Genomic DNA, 23,196 nt, shown 5'->3' with positions numbered 1-23,196 from the left:
TTCTCTCATCTTACACTGAGGAGGCAGCAGAAATCAGGGTCTTGGAATCAACACAGCCTTCCTGCCAGGCCCCCAGTGGCAGCCCACACAGCTCTGGCCTGGGAGGGCATCCGAGTGCCTCCTCCTCAGCCCACTCTCCCTGTCTAGCAGCCTTGGGTGGCCTTGTTCCCCTCTTCAGGACCTGAGAAGTCACTCCCCAGCTTTCCCCACATGGAAGTGCTATGTGGGAGAGGCAGGCTGAACTCTGGGTTGGGGTGGGGGGGTTGGAGTTCCGAGAGACTACAGCCCTCTTTAGTGCAAACGTTGGCCTAGTTGGCAATCCTCACCCCCAACCCAGCCACGTGGCTCCCGGGACAGCTGAGCCCCACCTCCACGGCGAGTGCCATTACCACCCGCGCATGCGCCCGTCATCTCACTGGTATCAACACAACTATCGCGAGGACGTGTCCACACACGTGAGGGAAACCGAGGCACAGAGGGGCCGAGTCACTAATTCAAGGACTCTCAAACGGTAGCTGGGAGAGCCAGCCAGGAACCCCCTTCCAGGGCCCTCCCGCCGAGGTTCTTCACGCGCCCTCCTCCGCCCCCCTGGGAGGACTCCCCTGGATGCTCCAAACCCCTGCCGTGAGCCCCCAGCCCCCTCCAGTGCCCCAGACCCCGTCGTCTCCGGAGAGGGTTTGCTTGGCGGGCGCATGAGGGGGAGAGAAAAGACAAGAACAACAGAAAGCCTGCACTCTGCACGGCAAACAAACAAGCCGACTACAGAGGCGGTGAAAGGAGGCAGTGTGCTGAGGGGCGGGGGCCGCAGGAGGCGAGGAAGCCAGCATAAAGGAATGTTGTTCGAGAAAGCCGGGGCTGGGCACCGAGGGACGGACAGATGGCCTTTTATCCCGCAGCCTGGGTTTGGCCTGAAAACCCTTTTTCTGAAATGAGATGGTGCCCTAGGCCCTGCGTCCACCTGCCCCGACCCCATGGAGGCCTAGAGGGAGGTTGTGTCTCAGCAAGCCGGGTGGCACGTGGCCCCAGGCAGGTAGGAAGGGCAGGCCCAGGGAGGAAGAAGACCAGATCTGCACCAAGAATCTTCCTTGGGGAGAAACCTGGGTTACTAAGCCCACCCCTGGGATCCCAGGAGCAGTCTCCTCGAAGCTGGCTGTTTTCAAGAGCAGAAACTTTGGGATAAATGAAGGCAGCAGGACCCACTCACTTCCATCTCTAATAAAGTGCTGTCTGATAAGGTCCAGATCAGAAGCCAGACCCAGCCAGGCCACGGGGCCTATCCGTAAAACATTTAAAATAAACCCTTTATGTGCAGAAAAACCAAGCCAAAACAAAAAACCGTATCTGGCAAGTGACAAGCCACAGGACCCCCAAAGCACACCCACTTCTCGCCCACGCACAGTCCTGCAAGGCAATGAGCTCTGCCAGCCACTCTCCCTGTATTCATGGTAGGAAGGAAAACAGAAAGTGAGTCGGAATAAGAAACTTGGACCTGAGGTGTGGCCAACACCTCCTGCTCAGGCAATGTAGGAATGTGGACAACACAGTCCCAGCCTCCAGGGTCCATTACATGGGTTTGCTGTGGATCTGGAATTGCTGCTGCTCCTGAAATGATCTCCCCTGGATGACATCAGCAACAACCTTGTTACCAGAAACAGAAGCCAGTGTAGGTGGGCATTCCAAGACATCAGAAAAGGGGCCCACTCAGAACTGGCCATAGTGCCCCTGCAAGTTTTCAGGCTACTGACTTGATTCTCGACCAGATCCAGCCGTGGACCACCTGCATCCAGGCAGATCTTTTCCTCTTCAGCCTCTAAGCTCAGATGAGGGCACCATTTCCCAGAAGTCACCAAGAGTCAAGGGGACACATGGTATTTTCCGATGAAAGCCAAACTCGGGGATTTGGAACAGCCCAAGGGGAAATCTCCAGCCAGGCACCTCGGGCTTGACCTGGGCTTGGTCAGGGTGGACCAGGGGAGTTCTCTGAGGCTCACCTCCTCAGTCCTGCCTTACCAGATCCCACCTCTCCCTGCAGTGGTAGCCTGGGCAGGACCAGAATTTCAACTCTAAGGAGCGCATCAGCAGCCTGCAGGAAATGAGCTCCTCAACATTTATCCTTTTGTAGATTTGATGGGACATTTCCAGACTGTCTCTCAAGTCTTAGACCTCAAGGCACCTCAGGAAGGCTTACAGAATGTGCTATCCACAAGGAAGATACACTATCTCCTCACTGACCCAGATTCTATAATAATACAAATTTCAGATGTAACATTCCAGTCTATAAGGATTATCCTCAAAATACTGTATTTTGCTGGGGTTTTATTAAAAAGGTGAGACAAGACCACCGATTTACAAATAATCTCATATTTCACTATTCCAGAAACAAAGATTCCTAAATTTGCCTTTTGTAATCTAATAATTTGAGAAAGAAAAATATTGTTGTCCTCCTTTGTTTACAAGGTGGAGAATGATTGTACTGCCAAAAACAATAAAAGTCACTCAACTGTTTTGTAAGCTAAACAGTAACAACAACAAAAACCAGCCTGCCTTATACCTATGACTTCTTTTTACTGATTCAGCAATTTCCCTTCTCCTTGCCCAGACATGGAATCTTCTCCCATTTATATATGAGGATGTTGATGTCCAGAGAGATTGACATGGTTAGTTCAAAAACACAAGGCTGTTGAGCTCTAAACCTGTCTTCTTTTCTACTCTCTTTGACCTGACAACTTCCAAATCCACTACACATTTCTTAAACTGGCCAAGTTTACACAGGGAGCTCTAGAACTGGTGTCTCCTCAGGAGTTACAGCCTATACTTCATGTTTTACACTCATTAAACACCATGTTTATAGTCATCACTATAATGGTGCTCAGCCCCAGGGGATGACATTCTTGAATAGCCCCAGCCCCAGGGCAACTTATCCTTCTGGATGGTCAGTGCCTCTCTGAGAAGGCCACATGTCAGGGACATCATTGAATACATGATCTCCTGTGATCCAGCACAGAGGGTAAGAAGGAGCCATTTGTGAATGATGCAGGGACATCAGCTTCCTGGACCAGAATCACCAGATTAGGATGCCGCTATGCTAGACAGTAATGCCTCATGACTCTGGGCCATAGCTCTAGACCAACACTGCTCAATAGAAATTTCTGCAATGACAGAAATGTTCTATATCTGTGCTACCCCATATAGAAGCCACTAGCCACATATGTCTACTGAGCACTTGAAATGTAGCTAGTGTGACTGACGAACTAAATTTTTATTTAATTTAATTTAAGATTAAATAGCCACATGTGCCTCATGGCTACCATATTAGAGAGCAGAGTTCTGGACTCATATATTCCACTACTATTTGAAATCTCTGTCTGGATGTTTCCTGGGCTCCTTAAACCTAATGGGGCCCCAAAGAACTATGATTGCCCCATCCCAAACCTGGACCTCAACCCCAGTATTCATCATTTCCGTAAGTTAAACCACGCAATTGCTCAGGTCAAAACCTTGACATTATCCTCCACTCTTTCCTGGACTCCCAGCATTTAAACCATCAGCAAGTGCTAGTGGCTCTACCTCCAAAACATTTCCAATTTCTCTTCACTTCTTTCTGACCCAGTGGCCACCCAGTCCAGGCCACCACTCTCTACCACCTGGACAACAATGATGGCCTCTTAGCTCTCTTCCCGTTTCTACTCTTGACTCCCTTCAGTCTCTCCTCCACGTGGCAATCAGAATGATCTAACAAACTAGACTGACTTTGTCAGTCTTTCGCTTAAAATCCTCCAGTCCATTGTTCTAAGAATAAAATCTAAACCCCTTACACTGACCCATGAGCCCCATGGAAGCAGGACTACTGCTTACTGCCCCACTTCACCCCACACCACGCTCCCCCTCACCCACCATGCTCCAGCAACACCAGAGCCTCCTTTTGGCTTCTTGATGTCACCAAGTCCTGTCATACCCCAAGACTTTTGCACTTGCTATTCTTCTGTCTAGAATGCTTTTTTTTACCCAGTTCTTCTTATGATAGTTCCTTTTCATTCATCAAATATCAATTTCCCAGAGAAGACACTTCCCTGACACCCCCACCAGACACTTCAGCTATTACTCTGTCATAGCCCCCTGTCCTAAAATATATTTTTCTACCTATCTATCTAAAATATATTCTGTTAGAGCTCTTGCCACCATCTGTAATTGTCCTATTTCTCTCCCTCCCTCCAGTGGCAGGTACACCTCATGAGGGCAGCGACCAGTTGTCTTTTCCTCCCCAGCATTGAGCTCAGTCGAGCCATGAGAAAACATCTACTATTTTTGCAGTTGAATAGAGAAAAGAATGGTGGGGAGAAGGAGACAGCCCTGCCAGCCCCTGGGACCACTGGGGCCGTCGCCTGTCTCATCTTTGGAGACCATCCATCCCTGACCAGGGGAAGTGTCCCTGGTCCAGTGCTATACCTGCCCAGGTGAAGACGGAATGAAGGCAGCAGGTTGGTGCAGACCCCACATGCCCTAGCTGGGGGAAGATGTAACTCTGAGAAACTGAATGTCACCACTCTCCAGCTCCTCCAGGGAGTAAGTGGCTTTGCCCAAGAGAGACTGAACACATAGCAAGCAACTTGGCTTCTACAAACATCCATCTCTTACCACCTAACAGGAATCTACCTTTTCTGAGCAGAAGCTGGGCCTGAAGAAGCTCATAATAATCTGATTTTAGTTTAATCTATATGTTCCATTCTACACGTGTCACATGATCTCACTGTAGCCACACAAAATCTTGTTGGGATGCAGGGGATAAGGAAACTAAGGTGAGGAGAGGTTTACTGACTCACCTGAGGCCACAGAGCTGATGAAACGCAGAGCCAGACCCAGAGCTACAGACCCCCCAGCTCCTTCTCTTTCCTGAAGGGGGACAGGGTGGGCTGCCCGTTCAACACCCACCGTACAACTAACTCCTCTGCACTGAGCTCCACACTGGGAGCCTGGGGATGCAGACTCTTTACTAATCCCAAGAGATCTACCTACTGAGCCACTGTCAGTGTCTCCAGTTTCTCTGTCTCCATTTTCCCTCTACCCTTAGGGTTACAGACTACAGTGCTTCTGAGGCACACAGAGTGCTTGTTAAAAGTACAGATTCTGAGGTCTTGCCTCCAGAGATTCTGATTTTGTAGATTTGGGGAATGGCTCAAGAATGTGAAAAAAAAATTATATATATATCCTTATGCTAATTAATTCTTTAATTTAGTTACACATATTTTTTTTCACCCAAATGAAACATTAAATTTTTCACACAAGTTTTAAATATTAGAATCTCTGTTGCTACTGGAGCCATTTTTCTGAAATATAACCCAGTTCTCCAGTGTCTATCACACTAACTTCCATCTTGGTTATCTGAGTGGTGGAAATTGTTTAATGGTTTCTGTATTGGGAGGAACAATATCTATTTGCATCCCACCCCTGCCAAATTCATGCCCAACCCTGTGAATGTGACTTTATTTGGAAATAGTGTCTTTGCACAGATCAAATTAAGATCAAGTCATAACTGGATTAGGGTGAGCTTTCAACCCAGTATAACTGGTGTCTTCACAAGAAGAGGGGAAATTCGGAGACACAGATGCAGAGACACAGGGAAGAATGCCCTTGTGCAGATGAAGGCTGAGACTGGAGTGATGTATCTACAAGCAAGGGTTGCCAGCCCCACCAGAAGCTAGGAAAGAGGCAAGGAACAGACTCTCCCTTAGTGCCTCCAGAAGGAACCAACCTTGTCAACAACTTGATTTCAGACTTCTAGCATCTAGAACTGTAAGCATAAGTTTCTGTTGTTTTAAGTACCCAGTTTGTGGTACTTTGTTACTGCTCTAGGAAACTAATATAGTAGCCCTAGAAGTATGATGTCTTGCTGCATGTAACCATTCATATGCTATTACTTTTTTATTTTCCCACTCATACTTTAAGAACATATTTGTGAGTGATGTCCAGTGTAACTACTCAGTATTTTTCCAACATTTTCTTCAAAAAAAATTTAAACATACAGCCAAGGTGAAAGAATCTCACTGTGAATACCTTTATCACTACTACCTATATCCTACCATTCATAGTCCACTATTTCTTTTTAAAAGCAAGTTTTAAAGGCTGCTATACACCAATGTCTCACTGTTGCAATCATGAGGTCATATCCTTAGAAGCAATTGCTAAATATGTGTTAAATTTATTTACCTCTTTTAAAATTTTGGGTATAAACTTCATATGGTAAAAAATTACCAGTCTTAAGTGTATTGTTTGATATGTTTTGACAGTTCTATTTCTCCTTGTAGCCAATGCTCACATCAAGATGTAGAACATTTCCATCATCCCAGAAAGTCCCAGGAATCTATTTTTATAAGCTCCTCATTTGATTTTGATGAAAGGAAGGTGGAGAGGTATCCAGTTCTCTTGACCAGAGGAACAAGAAGTTTTAGATTTACAGGACTTTGAGAGGCACCAGGTTCCCTGCCAACAGACATGGCTCCCTCCCAGCTGTCCTGGCCTCTGGCTGTTCCCACACACAGGGACCTGTAGGTCCCTCCTCCAACCACAGGCTGTGAACACAGTGCAGGAAAGGTACATAGGACCACCCAACCCCCTAGGCTAGTTCCAGCAGCAAGGCTGCTTCCTTCACACCCTTTCCAATCCCTGCCTTCCCTGCTGAAATCACTACCACTCCGCAACCACTTGTACACCCATGGTGCACCACCACCACCACACCACTTCCCCACAGGCTTGCAGACTGGGGTCTAGAGCCTGTATGGGCTTCTCTGAGCTGCTTCCTCCCTACTCCAGCCAAATGACCGCGGGGTCAGGGCAGGCTGGACAGCCACAGCTCCTGAAAGTCAGACTTGACTTGTTTCCCCAAGGCCAGCATGGCCCGTGTCCTTTGCTTTCTCTGCTGGAGCTGGTGGGAGCAGAATGCTGGCTAGAATAGAACAGAAGGAGAAAAGGGAGAAAAAAAAAAACCTAATGGTTAAAACTTAATTAAAAAATGAGTGATCTCATTAGTATAGAATAGAGTCCAAGAATAGACCAAAATATATCTGTGAATGATTGATGCGTGATAAAGGTGTTTTTTAAATTTTAATCAGTGGGAAAAGATATATTATTCCATAATCTACTGGGATAACCAGTTGGTCATTTGGAAAAATATAAATTTAAAATAATCTCTAGTTTATTCTTTATACAAAAAAAGGGGGGATATTTCAGGTAGATAAATCATTTTAGCAAAAACAAACAACAACAGAAACATTAAGCATAAGAACAATGAGCAGAATACTAAAATATTTTTGCTTTTATGTATAAAGTCATAATATAGACATAGTCTTTCTAAGAATGATAAAACGATATATTTTACTACATGTAAATTTAAGGATTTCAATGGAGAAAAAACCATTAAACAAGCCAAAAGACACATGAGAACTAGAAGACAAATAGTAATATGCACAATGGGAAATGGGCTAATATTCTTTATAGATAAGGAGTGATGCAAATCAGTAAGAAAAAGATCAACTATCCAACAAAAAGATGGACAAAGAATCCAAACAGGCAGTTTACCAAAAAGGTGCAAATAATTTAGAAATGTATGAAAAGATGTTTACTCTCTCATACTTCATGTGAATGAAAACTTAGACAGGGAGCAATTGTTTTTAGCTATTGGCAAAGATTAAAAATACTGGGAATACATAGCATTGGTGAGGGTGTGAAGAAACAGGCATTCTTACATACTTTGGGAGGGAGTTTAAATTGGTACAACCTTTTTAGAGGGCAATCTGGCAGTATCCACTCAAAATACAAAATGGTTATCATTTTGATCCAGAAATTTCAAATCCACGACTCAAAGTGACAAATTTATTTACACATGTGTACAAAATGATTATGTAAGGTTGCTACTTGCAGCACTGATAGAATAGAAAAAAAAATCAGTAGGGATTGCTATTTAAAAGAATGCAGCAAACCTTTACTGCTGACATGGAAGGAAGTACAAAATATGTTATTAGGTGAAAAAAAGCAGCAAGTTGCCAAGCAGTGGGTCTTATGTGACTCCTTCATGTGGGAAATAGAGTGATATAAGTGTTTTTGAGGCTGCATATGAAATTGTTGATAGTGTTTACACAGGGACTGGGCTGGGAGGGGCACTCAATTTTTTTTTTGCACACTCCTTTCAACTATTTAAATTTTTGTATGAACTATGTTTGTGTGTAATTATGAGGACAGAAAAGGAGGGATAAAGTGATGGTTGGGGTTACTATCATCTGAGAATATACAGTGTAATAAAACAAGCTGATTGCAAAGTGAGGTTGAAAATCAATGCAAAAACTTAGAAAATTTCATGAAGTCAATGAAAGTGATAGAAAACTGTTTTAGTTACAACTCTATTGCCAAATAAGGAGCTGGCAAAGTTAGGTAGGACGTTTAACACTTAAACACAGGCAATCAACAAAGGATGAGGCCCTTCAAAAGAGAATGATTTGTGGGGAGGGTATTGCTCAGTGGTGGAATGCATACTTAGCATGCATGAGGTCCTGGGTTCAATCCTCAGTACCTCCACTAAAAATAAACTTAAAAATCTAGTTACCTTCTCCCTAAAAAGTTAAAAATAAAAAGAAAATGACTTGTTTAACAAAGGCTTAAGAGAGATCCATTACCCATCTTGCTAAAATGACCCTCTTTATGGTCATGCTGTGAATAGCCAATGCAAAGTTTATAATGTCACACTGTGCTTTCATACGTTTTGTCAGAAAAACCGCATGTGTGCAAAAACACCACTACTTAATTTATTATTTGCTCAACTTAAGAATCAGCTTAGCAAGTGCTACCTTAATTTTGCTGTCAGATTAAAATAAACTGAAAAAAAAACTTTTTAGTTTCATCTCTAAAGATAATCAATTTCTCTCTCCCAACCCCTTGCCCCATTTTCTATGAAATTTTGGTCTTCATTTAAAGTAGATTCACTTTAAGTGATCTTTAACCCTAGGAGTCAGGGACTTTCCTACTCAGGTTCAAGGAACAACTGAATTTTCACAGCACCCTGCCTCCAATCTGCATAAGCTATTACCCTTGGCACTGCAAAGGGTCTTGCCTGGGACAAGAGGAAGCAACTGCAAAATTGGGTTGGTCTGGCCTTTTCCCTGGCTTGAGGGGTATACAGGATTGTGGAAGCCATATTCAGCCAAATGTAACCTCTCATTCCTCATGGCAGCCAGTCTCCAAGTGTGAGCCTTAAAATGACTTAAAAATTTGAGAACTTTCTTTGATCTTTGTGGATAAATGATGCTCATTTCATAGACTTTCATTATAACATAAGACTAGGGGCTATTTACTAGCAACTAAGTGGGTTATTATGGACTACTAACATTTGGCATTTATAAAACAAAACTAGCCATTATTAGAGATGCCTAAAAACTCCTATTCCATTTTCCAGTGGGAAACCAGAGCATCACACAGGGCTAAGCTATGTTGAAAAGCTTCTACTGAGCACAGAGGAATGTGCAGAACTAGCATTCTACTCCTTTTAAATTCTATTTTTTCTAAAGGAGAAATTATGACTAATTCACTTAGGTAATCATCAGCCAAATTTGTCACAGATTGTACGGTTCATTCTAAGTGTGTAGCCACACGTACTTGCATCAGTGGAATTTTTGGCTACTAGTTTTCCTATTACAAGACCTTAAAACATTCTGTATGCATCGCAGTTCAAATATGTTAAAACAAATCCTCCCAGATTTGCTTACCTGGTACCACTACTTAAACACCTTGCAATAAAACAAACTACTGGATATAACAAAAGAGAAGCAGAGTCATAGGTACAGAGAACAAACTCGTGGCTACCAGGGGTGGGGGGGAGGGCAGTACAGGGGTAGGGGATTAAGAGTACAAACTATTATATATAAAATAAGCTATTGTACAACACAGGGAATATATCCAATATTTTGTAATACTGGTAAATGCAAAGCAATCTTTAAAAATTGTATAAAAAAAAAGAAGTAGATATAGAGGAAAAAATAAACACCTTGCAATATACTATGAAGGTAAGAAAACAAAGTATTTGAATAACTATGTTTTAGGGCAATGCTTCACAACAACAACTCTGAATATTTCTCGTTGATAAACTTTATGAGTGTTGCTAGTATCAAGTTCGTCACTCTCTAATGTTATTATGACTGAGCTTGTTTTCCCCCGGAGGGCAAGAACAAATGGAGAGAGAGATGTCAGAGTCATCGCCCATCTTAGATAAGCAGCAATTAGAGAAGATTGAGGATCACTGTTCAGAGACTACCAGCTAGAGAATTTTGCATGGAAAAAAAAAAAAAAAACCCCTAAAAATCCAGGGAACCTAGGTCCTGCCTATTCACATCGTCCAGACATTTACAGACACATGGGGACGGGTCACAGCCCTGAGAGCAATGAGGGCTCTCAATTGACATTTTCTATGGTTACTTTCATGTCTACTCTTTCAGAGACTCAGGGGCAAAGGTGAATGGCAGTAGCCTGGCGTGGAAGATGTTTTGCCAACTCTTTCTGACTATGAATAACTGAGGGCAAAGGCAGAAATGAGTGACTCATTTGATAGTCCTCCATCCTTTCCATCAACTCCCAACCCTTTTAGCTAACAAAGAAAAAACTGGAGAGAAGTTTTTTGTTTTGTTTTTTTTTTTTTACATTTTACTGCTTGAAGTATCTTGTGTGCGCTAATATTACCAGTTTCCTTTTAAACTCAGCACACATCTCAGTTTTCCAAGCACATTCACTCATTTATTCAGACATTTATGACTTCCTGTTGGCATGCACCAGTGTGCTAGTGTCTCCTAGGGAAACCCAGATGAATCAGACAATTCCAGTCTTCACAGAGTTTACAGTTGAGTAGAGAAGATAAGACACTTGTGAAAATACAGTGAATAAGGAAGAAAATTATGAATGCTGTAATGTAGGTATAGGCCAAGTGCTCTGAGAGTCTGGAAGAAGGAAAAAACCAATTCTGGATGGGGAGGTGAGGAGAATCTCTGTAGAAGGAATAGTGCTTGAGCTGGATATAAAGGATGCCGCAATTGGGAGCCACTGAAGATTTAGGAAAACCGTTGTAACATAACCAAGTGCTCTTAGGAAAGGCTCCCAGGCAATGGGCTACAGGAGGCATTAGCAGGGAGAGACCTGCCCAGGAGACTGTTGCAATAACCAGGATAATGGGGCTCTGGCCAAACTAGGGTAGTAGTGGGTAGATGTTCCCGAAGGAAGACTAAGGAGGCTCATGAGGATCGGCGTGGGGTCTGTCCAAACCACCAGTTCTGCCTTCTCCAGTTATTCCCCGTTTCCCATCTACGGCCTCTGGATTCCGTAGGTCAGAGCAAGCAATGGACATAGCTGCTGTTAAGAGTGAGAAAAACACAGATTATCTCCCAGACGTAGTACTGAGTGAAAAGCTGTACAGCAGAGCACACATCTGTGATTCCATTTAAGTTTGTGCACTTTCTAGCAAATGAGGAGCAAGAGAAACTAGCAGTAGAGACTCAGAAGTAACAACCAGGGGAACAAGGGGTGAAGAAGGCGGGATAAGGCACCCCCTTCCCCAAATCTACCTTCCAGTACCTGGAACCTGTGACTATGTTACCTGACGTGGCAAAAAGGATTCTGCAGATGTGATTAAATTAAAAACTCTGAGATGAGGAGATGGTCCTGGATTATCCAGGTGGGCTCAGTGTAATCAGAAGTGTCCTTATAAGTGAAAGATGGAGGCAGGAGAATCAGAGAGAGAGAACCAGAAGTGGCAGGAAAGCAGAGGTCAGAGCAATGTGACTGCTGGCTGGGGGCCAGGAGCCAAGGAACGCAGGCACTGGCTAAAAGCTGGAGAAGGCAAGGAAACAGATTCTCCCCTAGAGCCTCCAGAAGGAAGGCTGCCCTGCCAATTCATTTCTGACTTCTGACCTCCAGAACGGTAAGTGAATACATCTGTGTTGCTTTACACCCCGGTGTTTGCAGTAATTTGTTATAGCAGCAATAGAAAATGAATGCAGGTGGAAAACCAAAGGGGTATGGTGTCCGGAAGCCCCGTGAAGACAGTGTATCAAGGAGCAGGGGCAGTGATCATCGTGTCAGGAGTTGCTGCTGAGCTGGGTGAGTTAATGTGAGAACTGACTACAGGCTTTAATGAGGTGAAGGTCCTGACAACACCATTCAGGGCAGTTTCAGAAAGAGAGAGGGAGGGAGGAAGGAAGGGAGGGAGGAAGAAAGAAAGGAAGGAAGGGAGGGAGAAAGGAAGGGAGGGAGGGAGGAAGGATGTTGCTCAGGCATCAATTTGGGTTCTTTCCCAGGAATGGTTCCAGAAATGATTACTCTCAGGGATTCCTATCTGTTTCTTCATATCTCCCCCAGAGAGTCCTAATTTCCGACCTTCCCCCTAGTTGGGGTCTCCAAGCCCCTTTATTCACTGAATGCTGGGGTAACCCCAGGGAGCACCCTAGAGCCTGTGTTCATCCGGTGTCACACGGGACCACAGTGTCCTGGCCCTCTGCCAGCTGGCCCTAGCTCCATCCCCCAGGTGAGACTTGTCTGGGACCACAGCAGGCAGAGCCCAGAAGTCCTTGGCAGATGGCAAACCACAGTGGCTGCTGACTGACCAGGCAGGCCCAGTGAGGAGGCCCTCTTGTAGGCTAAGCAGATCTCCACCCCATTCAGTAAGCAGACTTCTCAGAGCCACTCCGCTCTGCAGGCAGGGGCAGTTTGGCAAGTTCCCCAAACATCAGCTTGTACCTGAATTCTCAGTTCAGGCTGGCATTCCGAGCTGGTCTTTGCTCAGGCTGTTCCAGAGCCTGGGGTGGGGTGGGAACCCTGACTCTTCCTGCACTTACATCTCCTCCCTATGATCCATCCCTCTTTAATCACTCAAGCCCTGAAGCTCTGTGTAGCCAGACCCGAAAGCCTGGCAGAACCACACGCTGCGGAATCTGTGGACTTGCCTGCCACTCAGAGATAGAGACACCTTGTGGGATCAGGACTTGGCACCCAGAGTTATGCAGACACCAGGGTTATCCTAGCAACACTGGCCGGGGAGCGAAGGCTTGCCTCCCACCAGGGTCTTCTCAAACAGAGGGCTCTTCTCCAGGGGCGTGGTCAGATGTCTGCCCACAGGAGGACCTCCTGAGGTCTGAGTGGGTGAGATGGGGGAAGTATGAGCTGTCCTTTCACAGTTATTTTCCTCTTGGTGGCAGGTTTGGAGTGAGGAAAGAATTTCAGTTGGACTGCAATGAAAGTTATAGCTCTCTCACCAGAAAAAAATGCACAATTTTCATCTTTCATCAATCCCAGAAGATGATCCACAGAATACCAGGGTTAAGAAGCTCTGCTTCTTATGTCTTCCAAAGTGTGATATTTACTCCACTGATGGTGCCCAAGGTGATTTTAGGGGATAGGAGAAGGAGCATTTCTTTTAATAGCTCTGTATTTATTTTTAAAGAGCATGTAAAACCTGTGATTTCACTCATATCATTGCCTAGGGTGAGTAAATGGTAAAATAAAAAGTGAGTTCACTTAAGCATATATATTAAATAGCTCAAATGGTATGCCAGTTTGGAAAAAACCTGGGACAGTGACTCAAGGATGACCTAAGTCTGAGAAACAGTATCTACAGGCTTGGAAGGAGGTTTGGACCCAAAGTTCTTTCCTTTCCTATTTCTTAAAAAAAAAGAAAAAAGAAAAAGAAAAAAAAAGCTGGTTGCCACTCAATCAAAAGACTTCATGCCCCACTAACAACTGAGCTTGGAGTGAGGAGCCCTGAGCGCTGGGTGGGAAGAGGGCCTGGCTTTCCTGCTCAGCCATCACTGATTCCCTTGCTCAAGGCAGGCATCGTGACTTCCTCAAGTCCAAGGCTACAACAGACCTTGTCTCGTCTTCACAGTATGTTGGTTCAAACAAGTTTGACTTGTTTCATGTATGTGTGCTTTCGTGTGAGTGTGAATGTGTGTGTAAGTGTGTACACAGGGGGTATGGCAAAGTGGGGAATAGGGAAAACCAAAGGGGCTGGGCCAGATCCCTGGGGTTTCAAGGCAGAGCTCCCACAGGCTCCCCACTCTCCCCACGAGGGACTTGAGGAGGGGCAGCGCTAGGACAGGAGCCGCAAACAAAACTGGTTAATGACACTCCCCTTCCTCATCAACGCCCCTCCTGGTCCTCACATTACTGGAGTCCGGTTCTAACCTCAACAGTGTCAGCCTTCTGGTCCAGCAGGAGGAGAGGAAGGAGGTGGAGAAGGCGGCATGGGAGCTGCTAACTAAGGGCCTAACTAGAGAGAAGAACAGCAATGTCTTATCTCCATTCAGGTCTTAAGAAGAGGGCTTCTCTCTGAAAGGATACTTCCCTCCAGATTTCTCCTCTGACTACATCTGTCTCCCAACATAAAGGCCACCCTACACTCATTCCTAGAATAGAAATCTGCAGACAGAAGCTGACAAGCAACTGGAGTACTGGGTGACTATGGCCATTGGTCAAGTTAGGGCCTTGGGTTTTAACTGTGGGGTTAGTTTTTAGTTTTTTTTCTGACATCCTCAGGTTGGGGCCCAGATATAAGGATGCCTGAAACTTGGCCACACTAGGACACGTGGGGTAACAGGTGAGTGCAGGGGTAGGAAAGCAATTTAGACTCAGTGTTCTCTGAGGGTAAGCTAAGACCAAGCAAAACAGAGCCAAATCAAACCACAGTGCTGGGTGGTCAACAGAGCTGGGAGGTGGAGCATCCAGGGCAGCTGGCCAGATGCTGGGAGGAGAAACCACACCTAAGGCTCCTGTTTATAGGACACAGTTACAACGCAGGAAGGTCCTATGAGCCATCACAAGCCTGAAGTCTCTAGTATTCCAGCCCCCACCTCTCATTTCCTGCACTCAGCTTCAGTGATATCTACAGCTAAACCGTCTGCCCCTTCAGCATGACCTGACACCAAACATCAGCTTCCAAAATTACACTGGGGTCCCATTGCAGAATGCTGAGTCCTGGCACTTTACCTATGAAATCTCCCACATTCAACCTTCCGTCCCCTTGGTCACCACCACCGTTACCTCTCACCTGGGCTATGGGCTAGCCTCCTGCCTGGTCTTATCATGCCCCTTGGGCCGCCTCCACTCCTTCTCAGCAGTACAGGGAGGGTGCTCTTCCACAGATGCAAATCTGACCACGCCACACCCCTGCTCAAATCCGTTCCCTGGCTTCCCGTTGTTCTTAGCATCAAGTCCCAAATCCTGACTGTAGCCTGGCAGGCCCTGCATGCTGCGGCGCCGGCTGATCTCCAGCCTCCTTCCATTTTCATTTCCTTCCCCACCAGCCTCTAGTCACATTGGTTTTTTATTTTTGTCCCTTGACTATGCCAAGTCCTTTCAGAGCATTCACACAGTCTGTTCCCTCTATCTGGAATCTTCTCACCACATGTCACCTGGCTAAAGCCCTATCAGTTGATTAGCTCCGAATGTAAATGTCACTTTCTCCAGAAAGCTCTCTATGAACCCCTCTTGTCCAGATTCATCCTCTGATAGCACCGGGTAACTGAAGAATTACTGTGCAGTTAGTAGGTTCCCTCATCAGCCTGTTAGGTCCATGAAGACCATATCGATTTTGTCCATTGGTACCTCCTCAGTGCCCAGCTCAGTGCTGCCAATCATTAAGGGACCAAGTGAGTGAGTGGATAAACGATTTAAGAATTAGGCAAGATGGCCCAGTGAGGAGCCACCTGAAACAGTGACAGGCAAGTCCTTTCATCCAAAGACCTAAAAGCACTTGCTAGGACCATCTTGAAAGCAAGAGCTAGAAGCAGGGAACAACTCTTGGTTTATGTCCAAGCTTGATGGCCTGCTGTCACCAGTCCTACAGCTGGGCCTGGGGAAGGCCCAAAGAGTTGATTGCCTCTGGCCCAAGGCTACCTGGAGCCCTATAGATAGGGCCATCTCCCATGCTCAGAGATCCTTGAAATGGAGACAGCATTGATTTTGGAGTCAGATACACTTGACTTTTCCTCAGAATAGCTGTGTAACCTCAGACAAATTACAGAGCCTCCTTGAGCCTCGGTTTCCATATCCTGAAATAAGCATTACAAAACCTTTCCCACGATCAGTCAGAGGCTTAAATATCATAATGAGCCTGCAGTGCACAGCAGCACGCAGCTCAAAGTACAACTCCCTTCTCCCCAACAAAACTGGCTTACCCTTGTCATGTGGCTCTTCTGGACACCCAAGCCAGCATGCGAGACAAGGAATAAAGGGGTATCTGACATGGGCCACCCAAGACACTGCCCAAACCCCTCCACTCACAGGGAAAGCACTACTACAAGACTAGGGTGGGACCAGGAAATGCAAGCTAGCTGAGAAGGGTGACTGATCTGTGCCATTTGGAAGCAGGAGTAAGGTGAGATGGTGAGGGGAGGACAGGTGAGCTTGGAAGCTATTATTCAAACAGAAATGGAAGAGTAGTTGGGAAGAGGAAGAGAATGATAAGGGAAACAGGAAGGAAAGACTGGGTGTGTGAGGGGCTGGGAAAAGGTGATCCGAGTTGTCAGATGGCCCAGGCTGTAACAGAAACAAGTAGGAAGGAGGAAGTATCTTGGAAGGTGGGAGCAGTAGCAGACAGAAGACGGTCAGAGGAAATGCTGGAGAGGAAGGTCAAACTCCTTGTTTGGGGGCGGGGAGCTTGGGGGGAGGTAGTGGCAGGTAGTGACCTGTAACCTGAAGAAAAGAGAGGCAAATTGAAGGTGAGGATGGAGGCTGTCACCTTGGGTCCTCCCGGAGGGCAGGTGAACTGGGCTTGAGGGGGGTAGAGAGCTGGGGGAGGGGGAGCGGGGAGTGGAGAGTTGGAGGTGGGGGAGGGAAGTGGGAGGGTGTGACCCCACTCCCCACTGCACCTGAGGGTCTCCTTGCAGGTCGCCCACGTAGTACTGCTCAAGCCAGAGGCGCGCGTTGGCCGAGTGCCGGTGCGGTGGCCCGTCCAGGTCGGCGCTAACATCCTGGCCAGCCCTTGCCCTCAGCAGCTGCTCGCCCCCTGGGTGGTGCCGCACGAAGCCGGTGAGGTCGTAGAGGCGGGCCCCGCAGCGTACCCAGCAGGCGCCGGCCGCCAGGCGCCGCTGGACCTCGGCGGTTGAGAAGGAGGCGGCGGGCGGCGGAGCGGGGGCCATGGCGGGAGACCAGAGCTCGCAGCTCGAAGCCCGGGCGTCTGCTCGGCGGCCGCCCAGCGCGCCTCTAACATTCCCTCGGCGGCGGCCGCCTGGATGGGCCAGCCGCCACCGCACCTGCTCATTTGCATGCTGCACTCCCATTGGCCGCTCCGCTGGACGTGCCCGTGCCCGGAGGGACCCTCTTCCCCATTGGCCAGCAGGAATCCCGGTGACCCGAAGCGGGCGGGCCAGGCAATACCGGCCCTCGGCCAGGTGGCCCTGGGTAGGTAGAGAGCGCGCCTGACAGACGTGTAGCAGGAGAGCAAAGGGGGCGGGCAGATGCAGGTGGAGCAAGCCTTCCTGTCGCCGGTGGCAGTCTGGACGGACGTCCTTGGTGGCCTGATCGCCACTGGAACAACTCTTCGGCTGTCGCCTTATGGGAGAAACTTGCAGTTTCACCTCTCAGGCTCCAGCAGCGGGTGAACAGTGGGGGAGGCAGGGTGAGGACTAGAGTAAGGCAAGTGAGACACTGGCCTCTGGCGCCCCCAAACTCAGTAATCACAATATATAATATTTTAATGTAATATATTTTAAAAATCATGTTGCACACAGAACGATGTGAATGTGCTTAATGCCACTGAACTGTACATTTTTAAATGGTTAAAATGATAAATTTTATATTCTGGGTATATTTTGCCACAATAAAAATGTAGATAATAAATAATTTTTAAAAACAGGAATATTGGCAAACCATAGCCTGGGCTGACCACCTGATTTTGTAAGTAAAGTTTTTCTGGAACCAGGACTAATGAGGCGAGTGAGGTAGGCTGGCAAAAGTGAAAGGTTGGATCTTGTGTTTAACACTTTTAAGTTTTGGTATTTTGTTCATCCTGGATTTGGGGGGGGGGGGGCATTAGTTTTGAATTTTTAAAATATTGCATTAAAGTATTCTTTATCTTGATTACTTAGTTTCTTGGTGCACCCTTAAATTCTGTGTGCAAAGAGACTGCCTCCATTGCCTCACTCTAGTCTAACCTACTGGGGAGGACCCTGAATCACAGAGAATCCTGTAGCCATTACAGAAGGGGAAATAGGGACCTAAAGAAGTAAAGCCTGGTGGTCATGCTGGATGGAAGGGAAGACTGAGTGTGCTCTTCCACTTCTGTTTACAACAGGGAAGAACTGCACACAACTTTAAACTGCCCAGAAACTGGGGATCTCACCTGAACTCATGATTTGTAATAAAAGGATCCTGGTACTGAGGCTGCCCCATCTAGGTGGACTTGGTCTCTCTTAGAAAAAGGTATTTTCAGGGTCACCCCTGTTTATGCTCTTCTAGGGTTAGGCATCTCTGCTGGGCTAGTGCTGTGAGGTCAGGAGAGTTATTCCTTCCAAGCCTTCCCTGGCTCACCCTCAGGGAGTAGGCTAAAATTTGGCTGAGTCTGTGGGTTGGCTATGGAACTGCTGGCCAACAGGCCTGAAGGCCTTAGGTCACTATTGTTGCTTTTCTCAAGTAGTGAATACATAGTCACCCTCACCCCACTTCCATACCTACTCTGTTCCAAATACCTGGCATGTGCAAAAGCATTCAAGCACACACTCAAAGGTGTCCTCAGATCCTTGCTAATGACAATATCTGCAGGACAACCCCATTTGGAATTCCACTTCTAGAAATCTGATTTTTGGATTACTGTATAAAGAATGTGCAGGGGAGGAAAAATAATTTTCCTTCTACCCTTCTAGGTTCTGGGCTGAGATACCCCCTGTAATAAAATAGAGGTTAACAGGAGAAAAACAAATTTAGTTCCATATGCACAAGGGAGCCAAAGCTATGAGACCCAAAGAAGTGACCATGACAGGCAGCATTTATACCTTTTAGACAAAGAAACAATAAATTTGTGAAGAATTGATAGGACAAAGAAGTTTGGGCTTGGGGTAGTAAATGAGTAAAGAAGTAACATGGTTTGTTTATATAGCCTTCTAGGCCCTGAATTCCTTATTTCTGGTGATAAGGATGTCTCTCTGTCTCTGGGGAAGGGCACCTTTCACATGGGAGATGTATTTCCTCCTCTTAAGGGGACAAAGGAGAGTCAGAGTGTTTTTCTTGCACTGCTTCTTAAATAACTTAATTCAAAATAATCAATATGCCAAAGTGGCAAATTTAGGGTGACCTGCCCTTGAACCCCATGAGTTCCCTCCTCTGAAACTTCCATGGTAATTTCACAGTCTAGAAGCTGAGTTGGTAGACTATTCCATATCTCATTGAACTAGTCTCTCGGTCCAGAAAATAGGTCAGTCTAATTAAACAGTTGTGTCCAATTTCAGGAGGTGTTTTTGTAGGTGGGCTTCCCAAATTAGGCCTATATGGTGTAAGCAATCAGGTATTTAATAAGAGGCATTCCTATGGAAACAAAAGAATAGGAAAGGTTAATGGTTGGAGTAGATTAATCCAGTCTGATTCTTGAGGGCAGCCAGTTGAACATTTCTAGATGTTGGGCTTAAAACACCTTCAGATGGAATAAAAGTAGGCAGTGGCAATCTGACAGATTTTTCTGGTTTGCAGTTTGAATGTCTCGAGTGATCTTTCTCAGTGGCCCATACAGCAACAGGCATGAAAATTGTCCATATATGAGCTGTTGTAGTGATTTCTCTGAAGTTTATTTCAAATAGGGAAGAACAGAGAATCCTGTAGCCATTACAGAAGGGGAAATAGGGACCTAAAGAAGTAAAGCCTGGTGGTCATGCTGGATGGAAGGGAAGAGTGTGCTCTTCCACTTTTGTTTACAACAGGGAAGAAATGCACATAACTTTAAACTGCCCAGCAACTGGGGATCTCACTTGAACTCATGCTATAGCCAACTTTAGCTTACATGACTTCAGAAAAAGGGAAGTTTTAGTTCTCAAGGAGAAGGGTGGGAGAAAAACTGGAAATGTTACTTTGGAGAGTTGTAAGCCAAATACTAGAGGAAACTAGAAGAATTCAATATCCAGTCCAGTTTACAGGTAGAAAACAAAACCTCAAAGACAATTAACAGCACTAGAATATAATATCCATAAGGGTATATTATGGAAACATGATTTTTTTTCTCTATAATTATCCCCATTTTTATCAAAGATAACCATAGCAAGACTAAATTGTTTGCAAAGTAAGTCTACTTCCAATAAACTTGGCTTGATTACTTACATAAGCACAGCAAGAATAGTGATTAAACATTCAGACTCTTTTGAAGTTTGCTTTGCTGGAACGTTTCATAAGGAATCTCAGATGGAACTTGTAAAAGCTTTCCAAGGACTCATCACCAGACATTGCCAGTAATAATACCTATAGACTTAGGTAAATTCCTCTTTTACAAGGTCCTTAAAATATGTGATGGTTCATGAGACTGCCAGGAAGTGACCTTCCTTACTTACCTGGTAAAGCTGCTTGGAAATCTGTAAGCAAGGTACCAGGCCAATACTTCCAAGGGGCTTTATTGGCTCCATAAAGTCAGTCTTAGTTCCTTAAAGCTGTCTGGTTATACCTGAGTCTATGTACACCTCTCAAATACGATATTCCAGTCAAAGCCTTGGTAATATACCAATGTTTCCAACTGTGTCCTATTACCAGGAGAACAGATTCTTATTGAATTTATGCAAATAACTATATTGCCATAAAAATAAGAATTCTCACTCTCACTAACAGTTTCCAAATTCTGGAGGGATCAGGCAGGAAGAAAAAAATAAATGTTTTAATTCTGCTTACAAAGATATAATTGACCAAATTGCTATAAGTCATCATTAGCGTAAGAGGAAAAGTCTTTTTATATTCAGTTCAGTTTGATGATCTTAAAGTTATCAGAAACCTGTGTTCTAGAGTACTTGTCAGAGTCCTTTCCATGAGTCTCTCCGAAGAAGAAACACTTACACAGGAATATTTTTGTAAGAGCATCAGGGTAAAATAATTACAGTCTGTAAATGATAAAAGACTTAAAAATGGCTTGGTAAAGATCTGGCTAGAGTTCATTATAATGCAATTGCCAAGGAAATTTGGTTATTTCTGTGACATACAATATTTTAAGATAATAACTAGAATTATGACTGATAAATGGGGCGTATCAGAATTTTATATAATTTCTAGAACACTTCTATTAATAATATTCACTCACACAATATAACCTAAGAAGATTTACCATCACTTATTTGACAATGTTTCCCATGTAATTTAACATACCAAATAAGCTTAATTAGTGTAAAATTGCTCCTCCTCCTTCTTCTTCTCCTCCTCCTTCTTCTTCAATTTATAAGGAAAGAGAACAAATCTTTTGAGATGTTACAGGGGCCCTCTAGATAACCACAAAGTTAGTTCAATGTCAAAACGACTTTATTTAGGAGGGAGGGTATAGCTCAAGTAAGAGCACATGCTTAGCATGCATGACATCCTGGGTTCAATTCCCAGTACCTCCTCCAAATAGAAATAAATAAACCTAATTACCTCCCCTTCATAAAAATACAATAAAAAAGACTTTATTTAAAATTTGAATTTTGAGAAATTTGTCAAAAATATTAAAAATGTTTGGATGCTTGACTAAATAGGGTCACAGAAATTATCAAACAATATTTAATTATCTATTAACCAAAGTGACAATAGAAGAGTTCAAAGGCAAATACAGAAGGTAACACAGTTGTGAGCAAAACCAACCAAGAGCTGATAAACACAGAGAATTATTTTATAAGACACAAATTCTTTACTTTTTAGGCAGATTACTTAAAAGGTAAAGAAAAGCATTTCATACTAGCTTATCAGGAGCAGACCAATAACCTAAAATAAAACTTTGTCCTTTTAACAGAGAGAAAGCCAAATTTTACTTTTATACCAGCTTACTTTTGGTATTGATTTTTTTTAATGTAAATAAGTTCTTTCCAATCTTAGCCAACTTGATTACCCATAAAACCCCTTTCCAAAGATTCCTTTTTCATAAACCTTCTATAACTTTCTGTGTCCATTTTAGTTTGTCCTTCATATTTTTCCTTCTTATTCTGAAATAACCAGTTTTATTTTAGGACAAAATTACTTTCATTTCCCTCAACAAAAATGCACCCCTGTTCCTCATACCTTTTCTTATCAAAAACACATATCCTACTTTCCTCGCATGTAGAGACGTTTCTCTTATTATTTACAGTAGTCTTAATCACATATACTAATTAGAATTCTTAACCCTTAGAAATGTTAATTTCTAGTGAAAACTAAGAAGTAAGCAATTGTGAACTCTCTGTTATACCAGAATTCTTTAGATTGGCAAATTATGAAGATATACCATAATTTCTAGAAATACATGCTTTTTTATAGTACTGTCTTTTAATGTGGCACAAGACATGTACTAAGAGATCCATATATCTTTAATTTCTCTGTAGTAAGGTGACAAAAGTAGGTAAACCTATGTTCAGTAATAATGTTTCATTATTTTATTTTTAAATGATCTAGATATTTAATGATTATTCATCATTTAACTTAACTTAGCAAAAACTCTAAGGTTTCAAGTTACCAAAGAGATTTGGAAAACTACCTTTAAGTACACATACCATAAGACAAAACTATTGTTAAAAAGTCCACCTAAAAACTCTTATGCCACTTACATCTATCTAAATCACTGGTTTCTAACAATTATGTTTAGACTACTCACAAAAACTTCATGAAATATTAGACATAGTCAGCCATTGTCCCAAGCTATTTTTCCTGATGATAAATTTTACAGCAGGAAAACATGTTGAACTTATTTGACTAATAAACCCAGGCAGAATGCAAATTGTTTAGCCGAACTAAATTTAATGCTGGTAACTCTGAAGACATACCAATTTTTATTAACAAATTTAAACTAGCTTTTATTTATTAAAGGTTATTTGACAGCAGGTGAACTTGAAAAACATTTGGGCTAAGTTTTTATATTTCTGAGAGCATACTTGAATTATATAAGGGCTTTATTTTTTAAGCCAATTAAATAGAGCTCTTTATAAGTAATTTTTGGTAATACCATTGGGAGGTAGAAAAATATCACATCTATAATACATATACATACACATA

The 23,196-nt window shown here is 44.1% G+C and overlaps 1 protein-coding gene across 1 annotated transcript in view; it reads right to left on the bottom strand.

The window, feature by feature from the left end:
• The window catches only part of FA2H (fatty acid 2-hydroxylase), a 47,485-nt gene extending 30,270 nt beyond the window's left edge, over positions 1 to 17,215 (bottom strand). Inside the window, exon 1 of the mRNA XM_010990161.3 lies at positions 16,890 to 17,215. Coding sequence (XP_010988463.3) covers positions 16,890 to 17,159 — 270 coding nt within the window. The 5' untranslated portion in view covers positions 17,160 to 17,215. The remainder of the gene's footprint in view (positions 1 to 16,889) is intronic.
• Between the last annotated feature and the right edge of the window lie 5,981 nt (positions 17,216 to 23,196).

This window comes from Camelus dromedarius, chromosome 9 (genome assembly GCF_036321535.1).
Source record: "Camelus dromedarius isolate mCamDro1 chromosome 9, mCamDro1.pat, whole genome shotgun sequence".
In the NCBI taxonomy this organism is placed as follows: Eukaryota; Metazoa; Chordata; class Mammalia; order Artiodactyla; family Camelidae; genus Camelus; species Camelus dromedarius.
The sequence above is the reverse complement of the archived record's forward strand: the minus strand, read 5'-3'. Positions and strand labels throughout refer to the sequence as shown.